The sequence below is a fragment of the Mobula hypostoma genome, chromosome 28, assembly GCF_963921235.1.
Source record: "Mobula hypostoma chromosome 28, sMobHyp1.1, whole genome shotgun sequence".
Taxonomy (NCBI): domain Eukaryota; kingdom Metazoa; phylum Chordata; class Chondrichthyes; order Myliobatiformes; family Myliobatidae; genus Mobula; species Mobula hypostoma.
The window spans coordinates 32,980,222-33,000,898 of NC_086124.1; the positions used below are offsets into that span (position 1 = coordinate 32,980,222).

The 20,677-nt window shown below is 50.8% G+C and overlaps 1 protein-coding gene across 4 annotated transcripts in view; it reads right to left on the minus strand.

The window, feature by feature from the left end:
* Positions 1-17,620, minus strand: part of LOC134338889 (properdin-like) — a 52,845-nt gene extending 35,225 nt beyond the window's left edge. For 2 of the 4 annotated variants that reach the window (XR_010016302.1, XM_063035055.1), the window contains exons 1-2: positions 17,422-17,620; positions 15,691-15,841 (exon numbers count right to left, since the gene is read on the minus strand). Coding sequence is in view for 3 of the 4 variants with exons in the window: in XM_063035055.1 (XP_062891125.1) it covers positions 15,691-15,841; positions 17,422-17,497 (227 nt within the window). In the remaining variant the exon portion in view is untranslated. The remainder of the gene's footprint in view (positions 1-15,690; positions 15,842-17,421) is intronic. The other 2 variants (XM_063035053.1, XM_063035054.1) reach the window with 2 other exon arrangements.
* Positions 17,621-20,677: the final 3,057 nt, after the last annotated feature.

Sequence of the window (20,677 nt, forward strand, 5' to 3'; positions counted from 1 at the left end):
CATCACACATTCCCGGGGTTAGACACGGAGAAGCTCTCTCCACACCGTCCAGCACACATTCCCAGGGTTAGACACAGGGAAAAGCTCTCTCCACACTGTCCATCACACATTCCCGGGGTTAGACACGGAGAAGCTCTCTCCACACCGTCCAGCACACATTCCCAGGGTTAGTCAGAGAGAAGCTCTCTCCACACTGTCCATCACACATTCCCAGGGTTAGACACAGGGAAAAGCTCTCTCCACACCGTCCATCACACATTCCCAGGGTTAGACACAGGGAAAAGCTCTCTCCACACTGTCCATCACACATTCCCAGGGTTAGACACGGAGAAAAGCTCTCTCCACACTGTCCATCACACATTCCCAGGGTTAGACACAGGGAAAAGCTCTCTCCACACCGTCCATCACACATTCCCAGGGTTAGACACAGGGAAAAGCTCTCTCCACACCGTCCATCACACATTCCCAGGGTTAGACACAGAGAGAAGCTCTCTCCACACCGTCCATCACACATTCCCAGGGTTAGACACAGAGAAAAGCTCTCTCCACACCGTCCATCACACATTCCCAGGGTTAGACACGGAGAAAAGCTCTCTCCACACCGTCCATCACACATTCCCAGGGTTAGACACAGGGAAAAGCTCTCTCCACACCGTCCATCACACATTCCCAGGGTTAGACACGGAGAAAAGCTCTCTCCACACCGTCCATCACACATTCCCAGGGTTAGACACAGGGAAAAGCTCTCTCGACACTGTCCATCACACATTCCCAGGGTTAGACACGGAGAGAAGCTCTCTCCACACCGTCCAGCACACATTCCCAGGGTTAGTCAGAGAGAAGCTCTCTCCACACCGTCCATCACACATTCCCAGGGTTAGACACAGGGAAAAGCTCTCTCCACACAGTCCAGCACACATTCCCAGGGTTAGTCAGAGAGAAGCTCTCTCCACACCGTCCATCACACATTCCCAGGGTTAGACACGGAGAGAAGCTCTCTCCACACTGTCCATCACACATTCCCAGGGTTAGACACAGGGAAAAGCTCTCTCCACACCGTCCATCACACATTCCCAGGGTTAGACACGGAGAGAAGCTCTCTCCACACTGTCCAGCACACATTCCCAGGGTTAGACACAGGGAAAAGCTCTCTTCACACCGTCCATCACACATTCCCAGGGTTAGACAGAGAAAAGCTCTCTCCACACTGTCCATCACACATTCCCGGGGTTAGACACGGGAAAAGCTCTCTCCACACTGTCCATCACACATTTCCAGGGTTAGACACAGGGAAAAGCTCTCTCGACGCTGTCCATCACACATTCCCGGGGTTCGACACGGAGAAGCTCTCTCCACACCGTCCAGCACACATTCCCAGGGTTAGACACAGAGAAGCTCTCTCCACACTGTCCAGCACACATTCCCAGGGTTAGACACAGGGAAAAGCTCTCTCCACACCGTCCATCACACATTCCCAGGGTTAGACAGAGAGAAGCTCTCTCCACACCGTCCATCACACATTCCCAGGGTTAGACACAGAGAGAAGCTCTCTCCACACCGTCCATCACACATTCCCAGGGTTAGACACAGGGAAAAGCTCTCTCCACACCGTCCATCACACATTCCCAGGGTTAGACACAGGGAAAAGCTCTCTCCACACCGTCCATCACACATTCCCAGGGTTAGACACGGAGAAAAGCTCTCTCCACACCGTCCATCACACATTCCCAGGGTTAGACACGGAGAAAAGCTCTCTCCACACCGTCCATCACACATTCCCAGGGTTAGACACAGGGAAAAGCTCTCTCCACACCGTCCATCACACATTCCCAGGGTTAGACACAGGGAAAAGCTCTCTCCACACTGTCCATCACACATTCCCGGGGTTAGACAGAGAGAAGCTCTCTCCACACCGTCCATCACACATTCCCAGGGTTAGACACGGAGAGAAGCTCTCTCCACACTGTCCAGCACACATTCCCAGGGTTAGACACAGGGAAAAGCTCTCTCCACACCGTCCATCACACATTCCCAGGGTTAGACACAGGGAAAAGCTCTCTCCACACTGTCCATCACACATTCCCAGGGTTAGACACGGAGAAAAGCTCTCTCCACACCGTCCATCACACATTCCCAGGGTTAGACAGAGAGAAGCTCTCTCCACACTGTCCATCACACATTCCCAGGGTTAGACACAGAGAGAAGCTCTCTCCACACTGTCCATCACACATTCCCAGGGTTAGACAGGGAAAAGCTCTCTCCACACTGTCCATCACACATTCCCAGGGTTAGACACAGGGAAAAGCTCTCTCCACACTGTCCATCACACATTCCCAGGGTTAGACAGAGAGAAGCTCTCTCCACACTGTCCATCACACATTCCCGGGGTTAGACACGGAGAAGCTCTCTCCACACCGTCCAGCACACATTCCCAGGGTTAGTCAGAGAGAAGCTCTCTCCACACCGTCCATCACACATTCCCGGGGTTAGACACGAAGAAGCTCTCTCCACACTGTCCAGCACACATTCCCAGGGTTAGTCAGAGAGAAGCTCTCTCCACACCGTCCATCACACATTCCCGGGGTTAGACACGAAGAAGCTCTCTCCACACTGTCCAGCACACATTCCCAGGGTTAGACACAGGGAAAAGCTCTCTCCACACCGTCCATCACACATTCCCAGGGTTAGACACAGAGAGAAGCTCTCTCCACACTGTCCATCACACATTCCCAGGGTTAGACACGGAGAAAAGCTCTCTCCACACCGTCCATCACACATTCCCAGGGTTAGACACGGAGAAAAGCTCTCTCCACACTGTCCATCACACATTCCCAGGGTTAGACAGAGAGAAGCTCTCTCCACACCGTCCAGCACACATTCCCAGGGTTAGTCAGAGAGAAGCTCTCTCCACACTGTCCATCACACATTCCCAGGGTTAGACACAGGGAAAAGCTCTCTCCACACTGTCCATCACACATTCCCGGGGTTAGACAGAGAAAAGCTCTCTCCACACTGTCCATCACACATTCCCGGGGTTAGACAGAGAGAAGCTCTCTCCACACCGTCCATCACACATTCCTAGGGTTAGACACGGAGAGAAGCTCTCTCCACACTGTCCATCACACATTCCCAGGGTTAGACACAGGGAAAAGCTCTCTCCACACCGTCCATCACACATTCCCAGGGTTAGACACGGAGAGAAGCTCTCTCCACACTGTCCAGCACACATTCCCAGGGTTAGACACAGGGAAAAGCTCTCTTGACACCGTCCATCACACATTCCCAGGGTTAGACAGAGAAAAGCTCCCTCCACACTGTCCATCACACATTCCCGGGGTTAGACAGGGAAAAGCTCTCTCCACACTGTCCATCACACATTCCCAGGGTTAGTCAGAGAGAAGCTCTCTCCACACTGTCCATCACACATTTCCAGGGTTAGACACAGGGAAAAGCTCTCTCGACACTGTCCATCACACATTCCCGGGGTTCGACACGGAGAAGCTCTCTCCACACCGTCCAGCACACATTCCCAGGGTTAGTCAGAGAGAAGCTCTCTCCACGCTGTCCATCACACATTCCCGGGGTTAGACACGGAGAAGCTCTCTCCACACCGTCCAGCACACATTCCCAGGGTTAGTCAGAGAGAAGCTCTCTCCACACCGTCCATCACACATTCCCGGGGTTAGACACGAAGAAGCTCTCTCCACACTGTCCAGCACACATTCCCAGGGTTAGACACAGGGAAAAGCTCTCTCCACACCGTCCATCACACAATCCCAGGGTTAGACACAGGGAAAAGCTCTCTCCACACCGTCCATCACACATTCCCAGGGTTAGACACGGAGAAAAGCTCTCTCCACACCGTCCATCACACATTCCCAGGGTTAGACACGGAGAAAAGCTCTCTCCACACCGTCCATCACACATTCCCAGGGTTAGACACAGGGAAAAGCTCTCTCCACACCGTCCATCACACATTCCCAGGGTTAGACACAGAGAGAAGCTCTCTCCACACTGTCCAGCACACATTCCCAGGGTTAGACACAGGGAAAAGCTCTCTCAACACTGTCCATCACGCATTCCCAGGGTTAGACAGAGAGAAGCTCTCTCCACACCGTCCATCACACATTCCCGGGGTTAGACACGAAGAAGCTGTCTCCACACTGTCCAGCACACATTCCCAGGGTTAGACAGAGGGAAAAGCTCTCTCCACACCGTACATCACACATTCCCAGGGTTAGACACAGGGAAAAGCTCTCTCCACACCGTCCATCACACATTCCCAGGGTTAGACACGGAGAAAAGCTCTCTCCACACCGTCCATCACACATTCCCAGGGTTAGACACGGAGAAAAGCTCTCTCCACACCGTCCATCACACATTCCCAGGGTTAGACACAGGGAAAAGCTCTCTCCACACTGTCCATCACACATTCCCAGGGTTAGACACGGAGAGAAGCTCTCTCCACACTGTCCAGCACACATTCCCAGGGTTAGACACAGGGAAAAGCTCTCTCGACACTGTCCATCACGCATTCCCAGGGTTAGACAGAGAGAAGCTCTCTCCACACCGTCCAGCACACATTCCCAGGGTTAGTCAGAGAGAAGCTCTCTCCACACCGTCCATCACACATTCCCGGGGTTAGACACGAAGAAGCTGTCTCCACACTGTCTGGCACACATTCCCAGGGTTAGTCAGAGAGAAGCTCTCTCCACACCGTCCATCACACATTCCTAGGGTTAGACACGGAGAGAAGCTCTCTCCACACTGTCCATCACACATTCCCAGGGTTAGACACAGGGAAAAGCTCTCTCCACACCGTCCATCACACATTCGCAGGGTTAGACACAGGGAAAAGCTCTCTCCACATCGTCCATCACACATTCCCAGGGTTAGACACGGAGAAAAGCTCTCTCCACACCGTCCATCACACATTCCCAGGGTTAGACACGGAGAGAAGCTCTCTCCACACTGTCCAGCACACATTCCCAGGGTTACACACAGGGAAAAGCTCTCTTGACACTGTCCATCACACATTCCCAGGGTTAGACAGAGAGAAGCTCTCTCCACACCGTCCAGCACACATTCCCAGGGTTAGTCAGAGAGAAGCTCTCTCCACACCGTCCATCACACATTCCCGGGGTTAGACACGAAGAAGCTCTCTCCACACTGTCCAGCACACATTCCCAGGGTTAGTCAGAGAGAAGCTCTCTCCACACCGTCCATCACACATTCCCAGGGTTAGACACAGAGAGAAGCTCTCTCCACACTGTCCATCACACATTCCCAGGGTTAGTCAGAGAGAAGCTCTCTCCACACCGTCCATCACACATTCCCGGGGTTAGACACGAAGAAGCTCTCTCCACACTGTCCAGCACAGATTCCCAGGGTTAGTCAGACAGAAGCTCTCTCCACACCGTCCATCACACATTCCCAGGGTTAGACACAGGGAGAAGCTCTCTCCACACCGTCCATCACACATTCCCAGGATTAGACACAGGGAAAAGCTCTCTCCACACTGTCCATCACACATTCCCAGGGTTAGACACGGAGAGAAGCTCTCTCCACACTGTCCCATTACCATAAGGGTATAAGACCATCAGATATGTTGCAGAATTAGGCCGTTTGGCCCATCGAGCTTTTTCTGTCATTTCGTCATAGCTGATGCATCTCCCTCTCCTGCCTTCTCCCCGTAAGGTCTCACTCCCTGACTTGTATCTTGGCCTTAAATACACCCAGTGACCTGGCCTCCGGTGTTGTCTATGGCAATGAATTCCACAAACTCACCGTGCTCTGGCTGAAGAAATTCCTCCTCATCTGTTTTAAATGGGCGCTCCTCTACTTGGAGGCTGTTTCCTCTGGTCCTCGACTCCCCCACCATAGGAAGCATCCTCTCCACATCACCACTGAGCCCTTTGAACATTCGACAGGTTTCAATGTATCCCTCTCATTCTTCTAAATTCCAGCGAGTGCAGCCCCAAAGCTACTCATATGATAAAACTTTAATTCGCAGAAGTATTCTTGCGAACCTCCTCTGAACCCTCTCCAACAGTTGCACATCCTTTCTTAAATAAAGGGCCCAGAGTGCTCACAATACTCCATACAGTCTCATCAATGCCTGAGAAAGCCTCAGCATTACATCCCTGTTTTTATATTCCAGTCCTCCCAAAATGAATACTAACATTGCATTTGCCTTCCTCACCACCAACTCAACCTGCAAGTTAACCTTCAGGGAATCCTGCATGAGAACTTCTCCCAAAGTGCATGACCATACATTTTCTGACACCGTATTTTATCTGCCACCTCTTTGTCCGTTCTCCTCACCTAAGTCCTTCTGCAGAATCCCTGCTTCCTCTAAGCTACCTGCCTCCCCACCCATCTTCATACTGTCTGCAAACACAGCCACAAAGCCATCAATTCCATTATCTAAATCATTGACATGTAAGGTAAAAACAAGAAGTCCCAACCCCAACCCCTGTGGTACACCACTAGTCACCAGTAGCCAAACAGAAAAGGCTCCCTTTATTCCCACGCTTTGCCTCCTGCCAATCAGTCATTGCTCTATCCGTGATAGCACCTTTCCTGGAATACCATGGACTCTTACGTTGCTAAGCACTGTGTCAAAGGCCTTTTGAAGATCCAAGTACACAACATCCAACGATTCCCCTTTGTCTATCCTGCTTGTTATTTCATCAAAGAATTCCAACAGATTTGTTAGGCAAGTTTTTCCCTTGCGAAACCCATGCTGATGCTGGCCTATTTTATCATGTGCCACCAAATACCCCGAAACCACATCCTTAACAATCAACTGAGGTCATGATAACTGGTTTTCATTTCCTTTCTTCTGACTCTCTCCCTTCTTGAAGAGTGCAGTGATATTTACAATTTTTCAACTCCAGAACAATGCCAGAATCTAGTGGTACTTGAAAGATCATTACTCATGCCTCCACAATCTCTTCAGCCACCTCCTTCAGAACCCTGGGGTATAGTCCATCTGGTCCAGGTGATTTATCCACCTTTCAGCTTCCCAAACACCATCTCCCTAGTAAAAACAACTGCACTCCCTCCTGCCTCCAACACTCTTGAACTTCCGACATGCTGGTAGTGTTTTCCATAGCGAAGACTAATGCAAAAGAACTTATTCAGTTCATCTGTCACTTTCTTCTCCCCCTTTACTAACTCTCCAGCATCATTTTCCAGTGATCCAATATCTACTCTCGCCTCACTTTTGCTCTTTACATACCTGAAAGAATTTTTGCTATCCTCTTTGATATTACTGGATAGCTTACCTTCATATTCAAACAAGAGAAAATCTAAAAATGCTGGAAGTCCAAGCGACACACACAAAATGCTGAAGGAACTCAGTAGGCCAGACATGATGAAGGGTCTTTGCCCAAAGCATTGAATGTTTACTCCTTTCCATAGATGCTGCCTGACCTGCTGAGTTCCTCCAGCATTTTGTGTGTAACCTTCATATTTCATCTCCCCGCACCCTCCATACAGCTTTTTTAATTGCTTTCTGTTGGTTTTTAAAAGCTTCCCAATCCTCTACCTTCCCACTCATATTTGCTTCATTATATGCCTTGTCTTTTGATGAATCTCATAGAATTTTTTGAGGATGTAACTCGTAGAGTGGATAGGGGAGAACCAGTGGATGTGGTATATTTGGATTTTCAAAAGGCTTTTGACAAGGTCCCACACAGGAGATTAGTGTGCAAACTTAAAGCACCACCGTATTCGGGGTATGGTATTGATGTGGATAGAGAATTGGTTGGCAGACAGGAAGCAAAGAGTGGGAATAAACGGGACCTTTTCAGAATGGCAGGCAGTGACTAGTGGGGTACCGCAAGGCTCAGTGCTGGGATCCCAGTTGTTTACAATATATATTAATGACTTAGACGAGGGAATTAAATGCAGCATCTCCAAGTTTGCAGATGACACGAAGCTGGGTGGCAGTGTTAGCTGTGAGGAGGATGCTAACAGGATGCAGGGTGACTTGGATAGGTTAGGTGAGTGGACAAATTCATGGCAGATGCAATTTAATGTGGATAAATGTGAAGTTATCCACTTTGGTGGCAAGAACAGGAAAACAGATTATCATCTGAATGGTGGCTGATTAGGAAAAGGGGAGGTGCAACGAGACCTGGGTGTCATTATACACCAGTCATTGAAAGTGGGCATGCAGGTACAGCAGGCGGTGAAAAAGGCGAATGGTATGCTGGCATTTATAGCGAGAGGATTCGAGTACAGGAGCAGGGAGGTACTACTGCAGTTGTACAAGGCCTCGATGAGACCACACCTGGAGTATTGTGTGCAGTTTTGGTCCCCTAATCTGAGGAAAGATGTTCTTGCCATAGAGGGAGTCCAAAGAAGGTTCACCAGATTGATTCCTGGGATGGCAGGACTTTCATATGATGAAAGACTGGATCGACTAGGCTTATACTCGCTGGAATTTAGAAGATTGAGGGGGGATCTTATTGAAATGTATAAAATTCTAAAGGGATTGGACAGGCTAAATGTAGGAAGATTGTTCCCGATGTTGGGGAAATCCAGAACGAGGAGTCACAGTTTAAGGATAAAGAGGAAGCCTTTTAGGACCAAGATGAGGAAAAACTTCTTCACACAGAGAGTGGTGAATCTGTGGAATTCTCTGCCACAGGAAATAGTTGAGGCCAGTTCACTGGCTATATTTAAGAGTGAGTTAGATAAGGCCCTTGTGGCTAAAGGGATCAGGGGGTATGGAGGGAAGGCAGGTACAGGGTTCTGAGTTGGATGATCAGCCATGATCATACTGAATGGCGGTGCAGGCTCGAAGGGCCGAATGGCCTACTCCTGCACCTATTTTCTACGTTTTGCTTTCACGTTGGCTTTGACTTCCCTTGTCAGCCACAGTTGCATCATCCTACCTTTAGAATACTACCAACACACATCAGAGTTGCTGGTGAACGCAACAGGCCAGGCAGCATCCCCAGGAAGAGGTACAGTCGATGTTTTGGACCGAAACCCTTCGTCAGGACTAACTGAAGGAAGAGTTAGATCCCCCTCCCACTTTCAAATCTCTTACTAGCTCTTCCTTCAGTTAGTCCTGACGAAGGGTCTCGGCCCGAAACGTTGACTGTACCTCTTCCTAGAGATGCTGCCTGGACTGCTGCGTTCACCAGCAACTTTGATGCGTGTTACTTGAATTTCCAGCATCTGCAGAATTCCTCATGTTTATGTTTTAGAATACTACCTCTTCTTTGGGATGTATCTATCCTATGCCTTGCAAATTGCTCCCAGAAACTCCATCCATTGCTGCCCTGCCGTCATCCATGCTCGTGTCCCCTTTCAATCAACTTTGGCCAGCTCAACTCTCATGTCTCTGTAATTCCCTTTGCTCCACTGTATTACTGATACAACTGACTTCAGCTTCCCCCTCTCAAATTTATGATCACTGACTCTAAGGGTTCCTTTACCTTAAGTTCACGAATCAAAACTGGTTCTTAACGCAATATCCAGTTGAGAGTCGCTGCTCCCCTAGTGGGCTCAACTACAAGTTATTCTAAAAGCCATCTTGTAGGCTTTCTACCAATTTACTTTCTTAGGATCGAACAGCAATATGATTTTCCCAATCTACCTACAAGTAGATGATGGATGTAACGTGGATGTATGAAAGGACAAGCCAATGATTGGGTACAAATGCAGACAGAGCAAAGAGTTAAATTGTACCACAGAGGCAACATTCAAAAGGGTGAAGAATGCAGGGCTGAAGCTGCTGTATTTAAATGCACGTAAGATTTTGCATAAAGTGGACAAACCTGTGGCAATTAGAGATTGGTCGGTATGGCATTGAGGGCAGCACTGAGTCATGCCTGAAAGTAGGCCATAGTTGGGAGCTTAACATCAAAGGATATACTTTATATTGAAAGGACAGACAGGAAGGCATAACCGGTGGTGTGGCTCTGTTGGTAGGAGATGGACCATAAGACCATAAGACATAGGAGCGGAATTAGGCCATCAAGTCTGCAGATCCCAGATCCCACTCAACTCAATGCTCCTGCTTTCTCGCCATATCCTTTGATGCCCTGACTGATCAGGAAATGATCAATTTCCACCTTAGATATAGCCATGGACTGAGCCTCCACCGTAGTCTGTGGCAGAGCGTTCCGTAGGTTCACTACTCTGGCTAAAAAAAATTCCTCCTTAATTCTGTTCTAAATGATCAAACCTGTGCCCTCTAGTTCTGGATATGCTCACCATCTTTAGAAATAGCTGACATAGGGTCAGAGAATGTTGAATATATGTGGGTGGAGTTAAGAAACTGCAAGGGTTAAAAACCATTATGGGAATCATATAGATCTCCAAATAGTAGCCAAGATGTGGGGTTGAGATTGCAAAAGGAGCTGGAAAAGGCATGTAATAAGGGTAATGTCACAATTGTAATGGGGGTTATGCAGGGGAAAATCAGGTTGGTGTCAGTTCGCAAGAGAGAGAATGTGTTGAATACCTTCAATTATGGCTTTGAGCTTGAGCCTATTTTAGATTGAGTGTTGTGTAATAACCCAGATCTTATTAGGGAGCTAAACACAAAGGAACCCTTAAGAAGCAGTGATCATAATATGATTGAATTCATACTTCAGTTTGAAAGGGAGAAGCATAAGTCACATGTATCAGTATCGCGATGGAATAATGAGAGTTACAGACGCATGAGAGAGGAGCTTGCCCACGTGGATTGGAGCAGTATACTGGGGGGGGCGGGGATGATGGCAGAGCAGAGATGGCTGAAGTTTCTGGGAATATTTCACAAGGTGCAGGATAGCTGTGTCCCACAGAAGTTGTAGTTCTCATATGGCAGGGTTAGGCATCCATGGCTGACAAGGAAAGTTAGGGACTGCATAAAAGCCAAGGAAAGGGCAAATAATACAGCAAAAGTGAGTGGGAAGTAGGATGATTGAGAAGCTTTTAAAATCCAACAAAAAGCAACTAAAAAAACGTTAAGAAGAGAAAAGATGAAATATGAGGACAGACTAGCCAATGACATAAAGCAGGATACTAAAAGATTTTTCAGTTTTATAAAGAGTAAAAGTTGGTGAGAGTTGATATTGGACCACTGGAAAATGATGTTGGTGAGGTAGCAATGGGGGACAAAGAAATGGGTTCTTTGCATTAGTCTTCACTGTGGAAGACACTAGCAGTGTGCCAGAGATCTGTCTGTGTTGGGGAGCAGATGTGAATACTATTGCTATTACAAAGGAAAAGGTGTTAGGGAAACTGAAAGGTCTTAAGGTGGATAAGTCACCTGGGCCAGATGGACTACATCCCAGAGCCCTGAGAGAGGTTGCTGAAAGATAAGATGCATTGGTCATGATCTTTCAAGAATCACTTGATTCTGGCGTGGCCCTGGAGGACTGGAAGATTGCAAATGTCACACCACTCTTTAAGAAGGGAGGAAGGAAAAAGAAAGGAAACTGTAGGCCAGTTAGCCGACCCTCAGTGGTTGGGAAGGTGTTAGAGTCTATTATTAAGGATGGGGAGACTAATGATAAAAACAAATCAAAGTCAGTATGGTTTTTGTAAAGGGAAATCTTGCCTGACAAATTGCTTAGACTCCCTTGAGGAAGTAACAAGCAGGGTGGACAAAGGAGTGGTTGTCAATTACTAGGGTTTTCAGAAGGCATTGGATAAGGTACCGCACGAGGCTGCTGAACAAAATAAAATCCCATGGCATTACAGGAAAGATACTGGCATGGATAGAGGAGTGGCTGACAGCCAGGAGGCAGTGAGTGAGAATAAAAGGGATCTTTTCTGGTTGGCTGCCAGTGACTAGTGGTGTTCCTCAGGGTTCAGTATTGGGACCACTACTTTTCATATTGTCTTCAATGATTTGGATAATGAAATTGATGGCTTTGTGGCAATGTTTGCAGATGATACAAACATAGGTGAGAGGAGTCGGTTCTGCTGAAGTAGCAATGCGATTGCAGCAGGACTTAGATAAATTGGAAGATTGGGCTAAAAAGTGGCAGATGGAATACTGTGTTGGGAAATGCATGATTGCATTTTGGTAAAAGGAACAATATTGCAAACTATTATCTAAATGGGGAGAAGGTTCAAACATCAGAGGTGCAGAGGGACTTAGGAGTCCTCGTGCAAGTTAATCTACAGGCTGAGTCTGTGATAAAAAAAGGGAAATGCAATGTTGGCATTTATTTCAAGGGAATAGAATATAAACACAAGGAGATAATGCTGAGGCTTTATAAGATACTAGTCAGATTGCACTTATTGTACTGTCAACAATTTTGGGAGTCGTATCTCAGAAAGGATGTGTTGTCATTGGAGAGAGTCCAGAGGAGGTTCAGGAGGATGATTCCAGGAATGAAAGGGTTAACATATGAGGAGCATTTGGCAGCTTTGGGCCTGTATTGACTGGCAGGAGGGTCTCATTGATCACTGTAAGCTCTGTGGTCAAAAAGGGACACTGGCTCATATACTGTCCAGGTGTAAAACATCTCTAACTCAAGGACGGTATAGCTGGCACCATGATAAGGTGCTCCTGCTCTTGCTGACACACTAGAGCGGGAAAGATGCAAGAAGAGGGCGGCTGGCACAGATTTGAGGAAGGCCATCACCTTCATCAAAGAGGGAGCCAGGCCTTTTGTAACCAATCAAAGCCCAATCTGCTGCTAACGGCCAGTTCCTGGGAGATGAGGGTCGATGTGGGAAGCAGGCTGCAGTTCCCGGATGTGGTGCACACAACCCTACGCCCGGGCATTGTACTGTGGTCAGCTGAAGACAGGAAAATAATTCTGGTTGAGGTGACTGTGCCGTGGGAGGAGGGATGGGAAGAGGCCCACGAGAGAAAGGCCTTGAAGTACCAGCCCTTAGTGCAGGAGTGCAAAGACAAGGGATGGCAGGCATGGTTGTTCCCTGTGGAGATCGGCTGCAGAGGTTTCCCAGCCAAATCAGCATGGCGGTTGTTGTCAGATCTGGGCCTGGACGAAAGGAGCAAAAAACAAGCAGCTGGTAGGATGGGGGAAGAGGCGGATTTGGAGTAGGCGAGAGGAGGGGAGCTGGAAGCCAGGAGCAGATGGGCAGTGATTTGGCCACCACTGCCGGCCCACCTACTGGGAGAGTGTTGTGGTTAAGGGTCAAAACACTCTGTGAAGGTTGGGAACCACCTGATGACATCTGCTCCTGGCTGAAGGCCATGGTTACCTTATAAGGTATCTGGAGAATGTACCCTAACAGGTGTATGTAACAAGCAAACAAGCAAGAATGTTGAAAGGTCTGGATAGGATGGTTGTGGAGAGGATATTTGGGGGGTCCAGGACTAGAGGTCACAGCCTAAAAATTGAGGGATGACCTTTTAGAACTGAGGTACGGAGGAAATTTTAAGCCAGCAAATAGGCCAAGTCCGTGGGTATATTTAAGGCGGAAATTCAGAGTTTCCTGATCGTTAGGGCATCAAAGGATATGGTGAGAAGGCGATCAGCCATGATGGAATGGTGGAGCAGACTCAATTGGCTGAATAGCCTAGTTCTGCTCCTATGTCTTATGGTCTTAAATTGAAATCCTCCATGACTGTTGCAGTTCCTTAACTCTACCCACAAGGATTCAAATCTTCAAATCTCATGTCACCTCTTTCCAATGATTTGAAAGCCACCCCACTCCCTCTGCCTACCTGTCTGTCCTTTCAATATAGTGTGCGTCCTTTGATGTTAAACTCCCAACTATAATCCTTTTTGTGTGATGCCCACAATGTCAAACTTGCCAATCTCTAACTGTGCTAATGTTCATCTATCTCATTCCATATGCTGCAAGCATTCAAATATAACACCTATAGTCCTGTATTCCTGTTCTCTTTTAGATTTTGACCCCTTTTACATTGCAACTCATCCCTTTGACTGTAATTTTGCTCCATCATCAGCCTCTCCTTGCCAGCAGTGTCCCTTCGCATTGCTTCTGTTTATAAACCAACAGCCCTATCACTGCAGTTGTCATCTCCAGAATTAGTTTAAACCCTCCTGAACAGCTCTGTCTAACCTGTTGACAAGGATATTGGTCCCCCTTGGGTTCGGGTGTAACCCATCCCTTTTGTACAGGTCATACCCTCCATAGGAGAGATCCCAATGATCTAGAAATCTGAATCACTGCCCTCTGAACCAGAGTCTCAGCCATGCATTCAACTGCCAGATCATCCTATTCCTACCCTGACTGGCATGTGGAATAGGCGGCAGCTCAGAGATCATTACCTTGAACATAGGCGGCAGCTCAGAGATCATTACCTTGCTCCCTAAATTTTCTCTTCAGGACCCGATCCAAGACATTCCTCACCTCGCACTTAGGAGGCAACATACCACCCGGGTGTCTCTATCTCATCCACAAAACCTCATGTCTACCCTTCTAACTGTGGAATCAAACATTACGCAGTTCTCTTCTCCACCTTCCCTTTCTCTTCTGAGCCACCGTGCTGAGGGGAATAGCCACAGGGGCACTCTGCACCGGCTGCCCATTTCCTTTCCCTCTCCCAACAGTCACCCAGGTACCTGCCTCCTGTAACTGAGGGGTGACTACCTCTCTGTAGCTCCTATCTATCACTTCCTCAGTCTCTCATACCAGTCGAAGGTGATCAAGCTGCTGCTCCAGTTCTCTGAGGGGCTGCAGCTTGGTGCACCCGGTGCAGGAGGCTGGAAGCTCTCCCAGAATTCCCACATCTCACACAAGGAGCACAACACAACTCCCTCACTGCAGTAACAGTTGAAGAATGAAGAAGAAGAAACCCACCAGATACTTAACTTGCCCAAGCCTGTTCCCACCGAAGCCTCCCCACTCTAACGCTGGTCCACTCACAGAATGGCCACTCCTGCTGGTACCTGCCTTATTTTTATTTGTCTTTGCTAATGAATCGCGACTGTGATGGCAAAAAAAAGCTGAAATCCCACGACAGCTCCTTTTCAGTATCTCTCCCTCCCAGACCTGAGACCTCCTCCGTCGAGTCAACTGCGACTATGTGGTAAAAAGCCACTCGTATACTCCAGAGATCCAACATAGTGTGAAGGACTTTGCACACCACCTTATTACACAATCCCAGTATCAGACACAGAGTGGGACTCCCATCACACACTCCCGGGGTCAGACACAGAGTGAATCTCCCTCCACACCGTCGCATCACACACCCCCGGGGTCAGACACAGAGTGAATCTCCCTCCACACCGTCCCATCACACACTCCTGGGGTCAGAGACAGAGTGAAGCTCCCTCCACACTGTCCCATCACACACTCCCAGGGTCAGACACAGAGTGAAGCTCCCTCCACACCGTCCCATCACACACTCCCGGGGACAGACACAGAGTGAAACTCCCTCCACACCGTCCCATCACACACTCCCGGGGTCAGACACAGAGTGAAGCTCCCTCCACACCGTCCCATCACACACTCCCGGGGTCAGACACAGAGTGAAACTCCCTCCACACTGTCCCATCACACACCCCCGGGGTCAGACACAGAGTGAAGCTTCCTCCACACCGTCCCATCACACACTCCCGGGGACAGACACAGAGTGAAGCTCTCTCCACACTGTCCCATCACACACTCCCGGGGTCAGACAGAGTGAAGCTCCCACACTATCCCGTTGCATTCTCCAGGATTAGACACTGTCCAATCAAATTCTCCTGAGGCGGGGGGAGGGAACGAAGGTGTGCGTGTGATACTCACCAGCACAGGACTGATTTGCCATCGGAATTCCTCTGGAAGCAGTAATTCGGGTTCAGACAGCAGACTTCTTCCTTAATGTTGTCCGCGATCAGGTCAGTGCAGGTGAATGTGCTGCGGTCCATTGCAGTGTAGCATCGTACACTGGCCGTGTCTGGCAGGGGACAACGAGTTAGACCCTTCGACCATCAATCAGATCCTCCTTTCTCTCCTGGCCCACAGGCTTCCCATCTTTGTCCGGCCGACAGTCTCGGCTTCTTGGGGATTCGACAGCTCAACAGGTGGCGAGATGGGATTCCCTGCCCGGGTCCTCGCCTCCAGCTCCAGGCACAGCCGGAGCGCCAGGAGCACATCCCACTGTGTGGCGATCCTTCCCCACGACATAGCGATCTCTCCTCACCCACCACACGGTGTTCCGTCCTCACCGCCCCCCCCCCCCCACAGTGCGGCACTCTCTCCTCACCTCACACCCCCAGAGTGCGGCACTCTCCTCACCTCACACCCCCAGAGTGCGGCACTCTCTCCTCACCTCACACCCCCAGAGTGTGGCACTCTCTCCTCACCTCACACCCCCAGAGTGCGGCACTCTCTCCTCATCTCACACCCCCAGAGTGCGGCACTCTCTCCTCACCTCACACCCCCAGAGTGCGGCACTCTCTCCTCACCTCACACCCCCAGAGTGCGGCACTCTCCTCACCTCACACCCCCGGAGTGCGGCACTCTCTCCTCACCTCACACCCCCAGAGTGCGGCACTCTCTCCTCACCTCACACCCCCGGAGTGCGGCACACCTCACATCCCCAGAGTGCGGCACCACCCCAGAGTGTGGCACTCTCTCCTCACCTCACACCCCCAGAGTGCGGCACTCTCTCCTCACCTCACACCCCCAGAGTGGGGCACTCTCTCCTCACCTCACACCCCCAGAGTGCGGCACTCTCTCCTCATCTCACACCCCCAGAGTGCGGCACTCTCCTCACCTCACACCCCCAGAGTGCGGCACTCTCCTCACCTCACACCCCCAGAGTGCGGCACTCTCTCCTCACCTCACACCCCCAGAGTGCGGCACTCTCCTCACCTCACACCCCCAGAGTGCGGCACTCTCTCCTCATCTCACACCCCCAGAGTGCGGCACTCTCTCCTCACCTCACACCCCCAGAGTGGGGCACTCTCTCCTCACCTCACACCCCCGGAGTGCGGCACTCTCTCCTCACCTCACACCCCCAGAGTGGGGCACTCTCTCCTCACCTCACACCCCCGGAGTGCGGCACTCTCTCCTCACCTCACACCCCCAGAGTGCGGCACTCTCCTCACCTCACATCCCCAGAGTGCGGCACTCTCTCCTCATCTCACACCCCCAGAGTGCGGCACTCTGCTCATCTCACACCCCCAGAGTGCGGCACTCTGCTCATCTCACAACCCCAGAGTGCGGCACTCTCTCCTCATCGCCTCTCCCACAGCGCGGCATTCTCTCCTCACTGCCCTGCCACAACGCAGCACTCCCCTCCCACAGCACAGTGCTCCGTTCTCACTGCCCACGGTACGGAGCTCTGTCAGCTCCAGACACACATCAAATTCCTTCCCCGCTTGGGGCGTGAGCTGCCGAAAAGGCCCTGTGGAAAAGCGGTATGCCGATCCGATCCCAGGGAGGGCGTCACACACCCCTCTTCCTACCCACTGAAGTGGGGGATGCTGGAGGCTGCCCACCCACCCAGTAATGGAGCGCCCAGGTACCTACCTGTGGGGCTGGGGTACAGAGCAAGGAGCAGTAGGTAAGCCAGAAACACACCAGGTGCCTGGTTTCCGCTTGCCATGGTGTTGGACTGAATGCTGGACTCTGCCCGCTGGAGGTGTGAATGACCGGGGGGCCGAGAGCTCACTGTGACCGCAGCTGGGCCTTTCCTCAATGTTTACGGGGGCCGTGTATTCGGGGAAAGATCTCTCCCACCCACCCACGCTCCCCAACCCAGACAGGATGTTGCAACTGACGGGCAGGAGGGTGGTGAGCTGTCCCCGATCCCATTCAGTGATGTGGGCTGAGGATTAGAGTGACAGTCGCAGGACACAGTTGGAGGTGGCGTAACCCGGACCATCTCAATGGGGCCGGGGGGATTTCAGGATCCTCAGGCAACAGAGGAGGCCTCGGTCTCAGAATGGCAGAGCTGCGCTCCCTCCTCTCTGCCCGTCCCACGGCGCGGCGCTCCCTCCTCACTGCCCCCTCCCACGGCGCGGCGCTCCCTCCTCACTGCCCCTCCCACAGCATGACGCTCCTTCCTCACTGCCCCTCCCACAGCATGACGCTCCCTCCTCTCTGCCCCTCCCACAGCATGACGCTCCTTCCTCACTGCCCCCCACAGCATGATACTCCCTCCTCAATGTCCCTCCCACAGCATGACGCTCCCTCCTTACTGCCCTCCCACAGCAGGACGCTCCCTCCTTACTGCCCCCTCCCACAGCATGATGCTCCCTCCTCACTGCCCCCACAGCATGATGCTCCCTCCTCACTGCCCCCCACAGCATGATGCTCCCTCCTCACTGCCCCTCCCACAGCATGACGCTCCCTCCTCACTGCCCCTCCCACAGCATGACGCTGCCTCCTCACTGCCCCCCAACAGCATGACGCTCCCTCCTTACTGCCCTCCCACAGCAGGACGCTCCCTCCTTACTGCCCCTCCCACAGCATGACGCTCCCTCCTCACTTCCCCTCCCACAGCATGACGCTGCCTCCTCACTGCCCCCCAACAGCATGACGCTCCCTCCTTACTGCCCTCCCACAGCAGGACGCTCCCTCCTTACTGCCCCTCCCACAGTATGATGTGCCCTCCTCACTGCCCCTCCCACAGCATGACGCCTTCTCCTCACTGCCCCCCAACAGCATGACGCTCCCTCCTTACTGCCCTCCCACAGCAGGACGCTCCCTCCTTACTGCCCCTCCCACAGTATGATATGCCCTCCTCACTGCCCCCCCACAGCATGACGCCTTCTCCTCACTGCCGACCTCCCACAGCATGATGTGCCCTCCTCACTGCCCCTCCCACAGCATGACGCTCCCTCCTCACTGCCCCTCCCACAGCATGACGCTCCCTCCTCACTGCCCCCCTCCCACAGCACAGCAGTTCTTCCTCAGTGCCCCTGCCATAGCGCCAGAGTAAGTGTAGCAATTTGAGCTTTGGTGATGGAAAGGAGCAAGGGGTTGGGGCAGGACTGTGAGGGGAAGAGCTGCCCTGAAGGAACAGGCTGTGTACTGCTGGCAGGGGTGGTAGCACTTCCTCCCATTGCGGTTGTGCATTTCAAAGTGCAAAGGTCAGAGACCGTGGTCCTCGCTCAGTGCTGGGAATCTGGGTTGTTTGCAACGAATTGCAACATAAGCTTGTGCCGGGAATCGAGGCTTGACCTGTGAGTGCTAGGACCCCAAGGGGCTCCGAGGTGGGCTGTGGCTGTCACCCTTCAGGAATGGAGTTGGCAGGGGAGGGAAGGGAAGGGGGAGAGGGGAATACAGGCTGCTCAGTTCCTCTGGTCTGTGCCAGCTCTCCTTCCTCCACCACCCCACCATCAGTCCCACATTCCAGGGCACACTTCTCCCCCTCTCAATCTCCCTGATAACCCCTCTGAGAGTCCTTGTTGAATCTGCAGTGAGTCCTGGATGGCAGAGACTAAATAACCCCTCTCAGATGAGAGGCAGAATTGCTTCAGACTGTGCACTCTGCCTAGCCCCTCGCCGTCGGGAGGGGTTTTCCACCGGAAACACAACATAAAGAACAGCACAGGCACAGGCCCTTCAGCCCACAATGTGCTGAACTAATTAAACCAGTAATCAAATGCCCAACAAAATTAACACCTTCTGCTTCCACAATGTCCATAAGACATAGGAGCAGAATTAGGCCATCTGGCCCATCGAGTCTGCTCCACCATTCAATCATGGCTGATTCCCGGCCTTCTCCCCATAACCTTTGACGCCATGTCCAATCAAGAACCTATCCATCTCAGCCTTAAATACACCCAATGATCTGGTCTCCACAGCTGCCTGTGGCAACAAATTCCACAAATTCACCACCCTCTGGCTAAAGAAATTTCTCTGTGTCTCTGTTTTGAAAGGGTGCCCCTCTATCCTGAGGCGCAGATCTTGTCCTAGGCTCCCCCACCGTGGGAAACATCCTTTCCTCATCAACTCTGTCTCGGCCTTTGAACATTTGAGAGGTTTCAATGAGATTCCCACTCATCCCTCTAAATTCCAGTGAGTACAGACCAGAGCCATCAAATGTTACTCGTACGATAACCGTTTCATTCCTGGAATCACCTTGTGAACCTCCTCCGGACCCTCTCCAATGCCAGCACATCTTTTCTAAGATGAGGGGCACAAAACTGTTCACAATACTCAAGGTGAGGCCTCACCAGTGTCTTATAAAGCCTCAGCATCACATCCCTGCTCCTGTATTCCAGATCTCTTGAAATGAATGCTAACATGGCATTTGCCTTCCTCACCACCAACTCAACCTGCAAGTTAACCTTTAGGGTGTTCTGCACAAGGACTCCCAAGTCCCTCTGCAGTTCAGATTCCTGGATTTTCTCTCCATTTAGAAAATAGTCCGCACATTTATTTCTACTACCAAAGTGCATGACCATGCGTTTTCCAACATTGTATTTCATTTGCCACTTTCTTGCCCTTTCTCCTAATCTGTCTAAGTCCTTCTGCATCCTACCTGTTTCCTCAACACTACCTGCCCACCACCTATCTTCAAGTCATCTGCAAACTTGGGAACAAAGCCATAATTCCATCGTCTAAATCATTTATATACAGCATAAAAAGAAGTGGTCCCAACACCGACCCCTGTGGAACACCACTAGTCACTGACAGCCAACCAGAAAAGGATCCTTTTATTCCCACTCACTGCCTCCTACCAATCAGCTAATGCTCTAACCGCGTTAGTAATTTTCCTGTAATACCATGTTTGGTAAGCAGTCTGTGTGGCACCTTGTCAAAGGCCTTCTGAAAG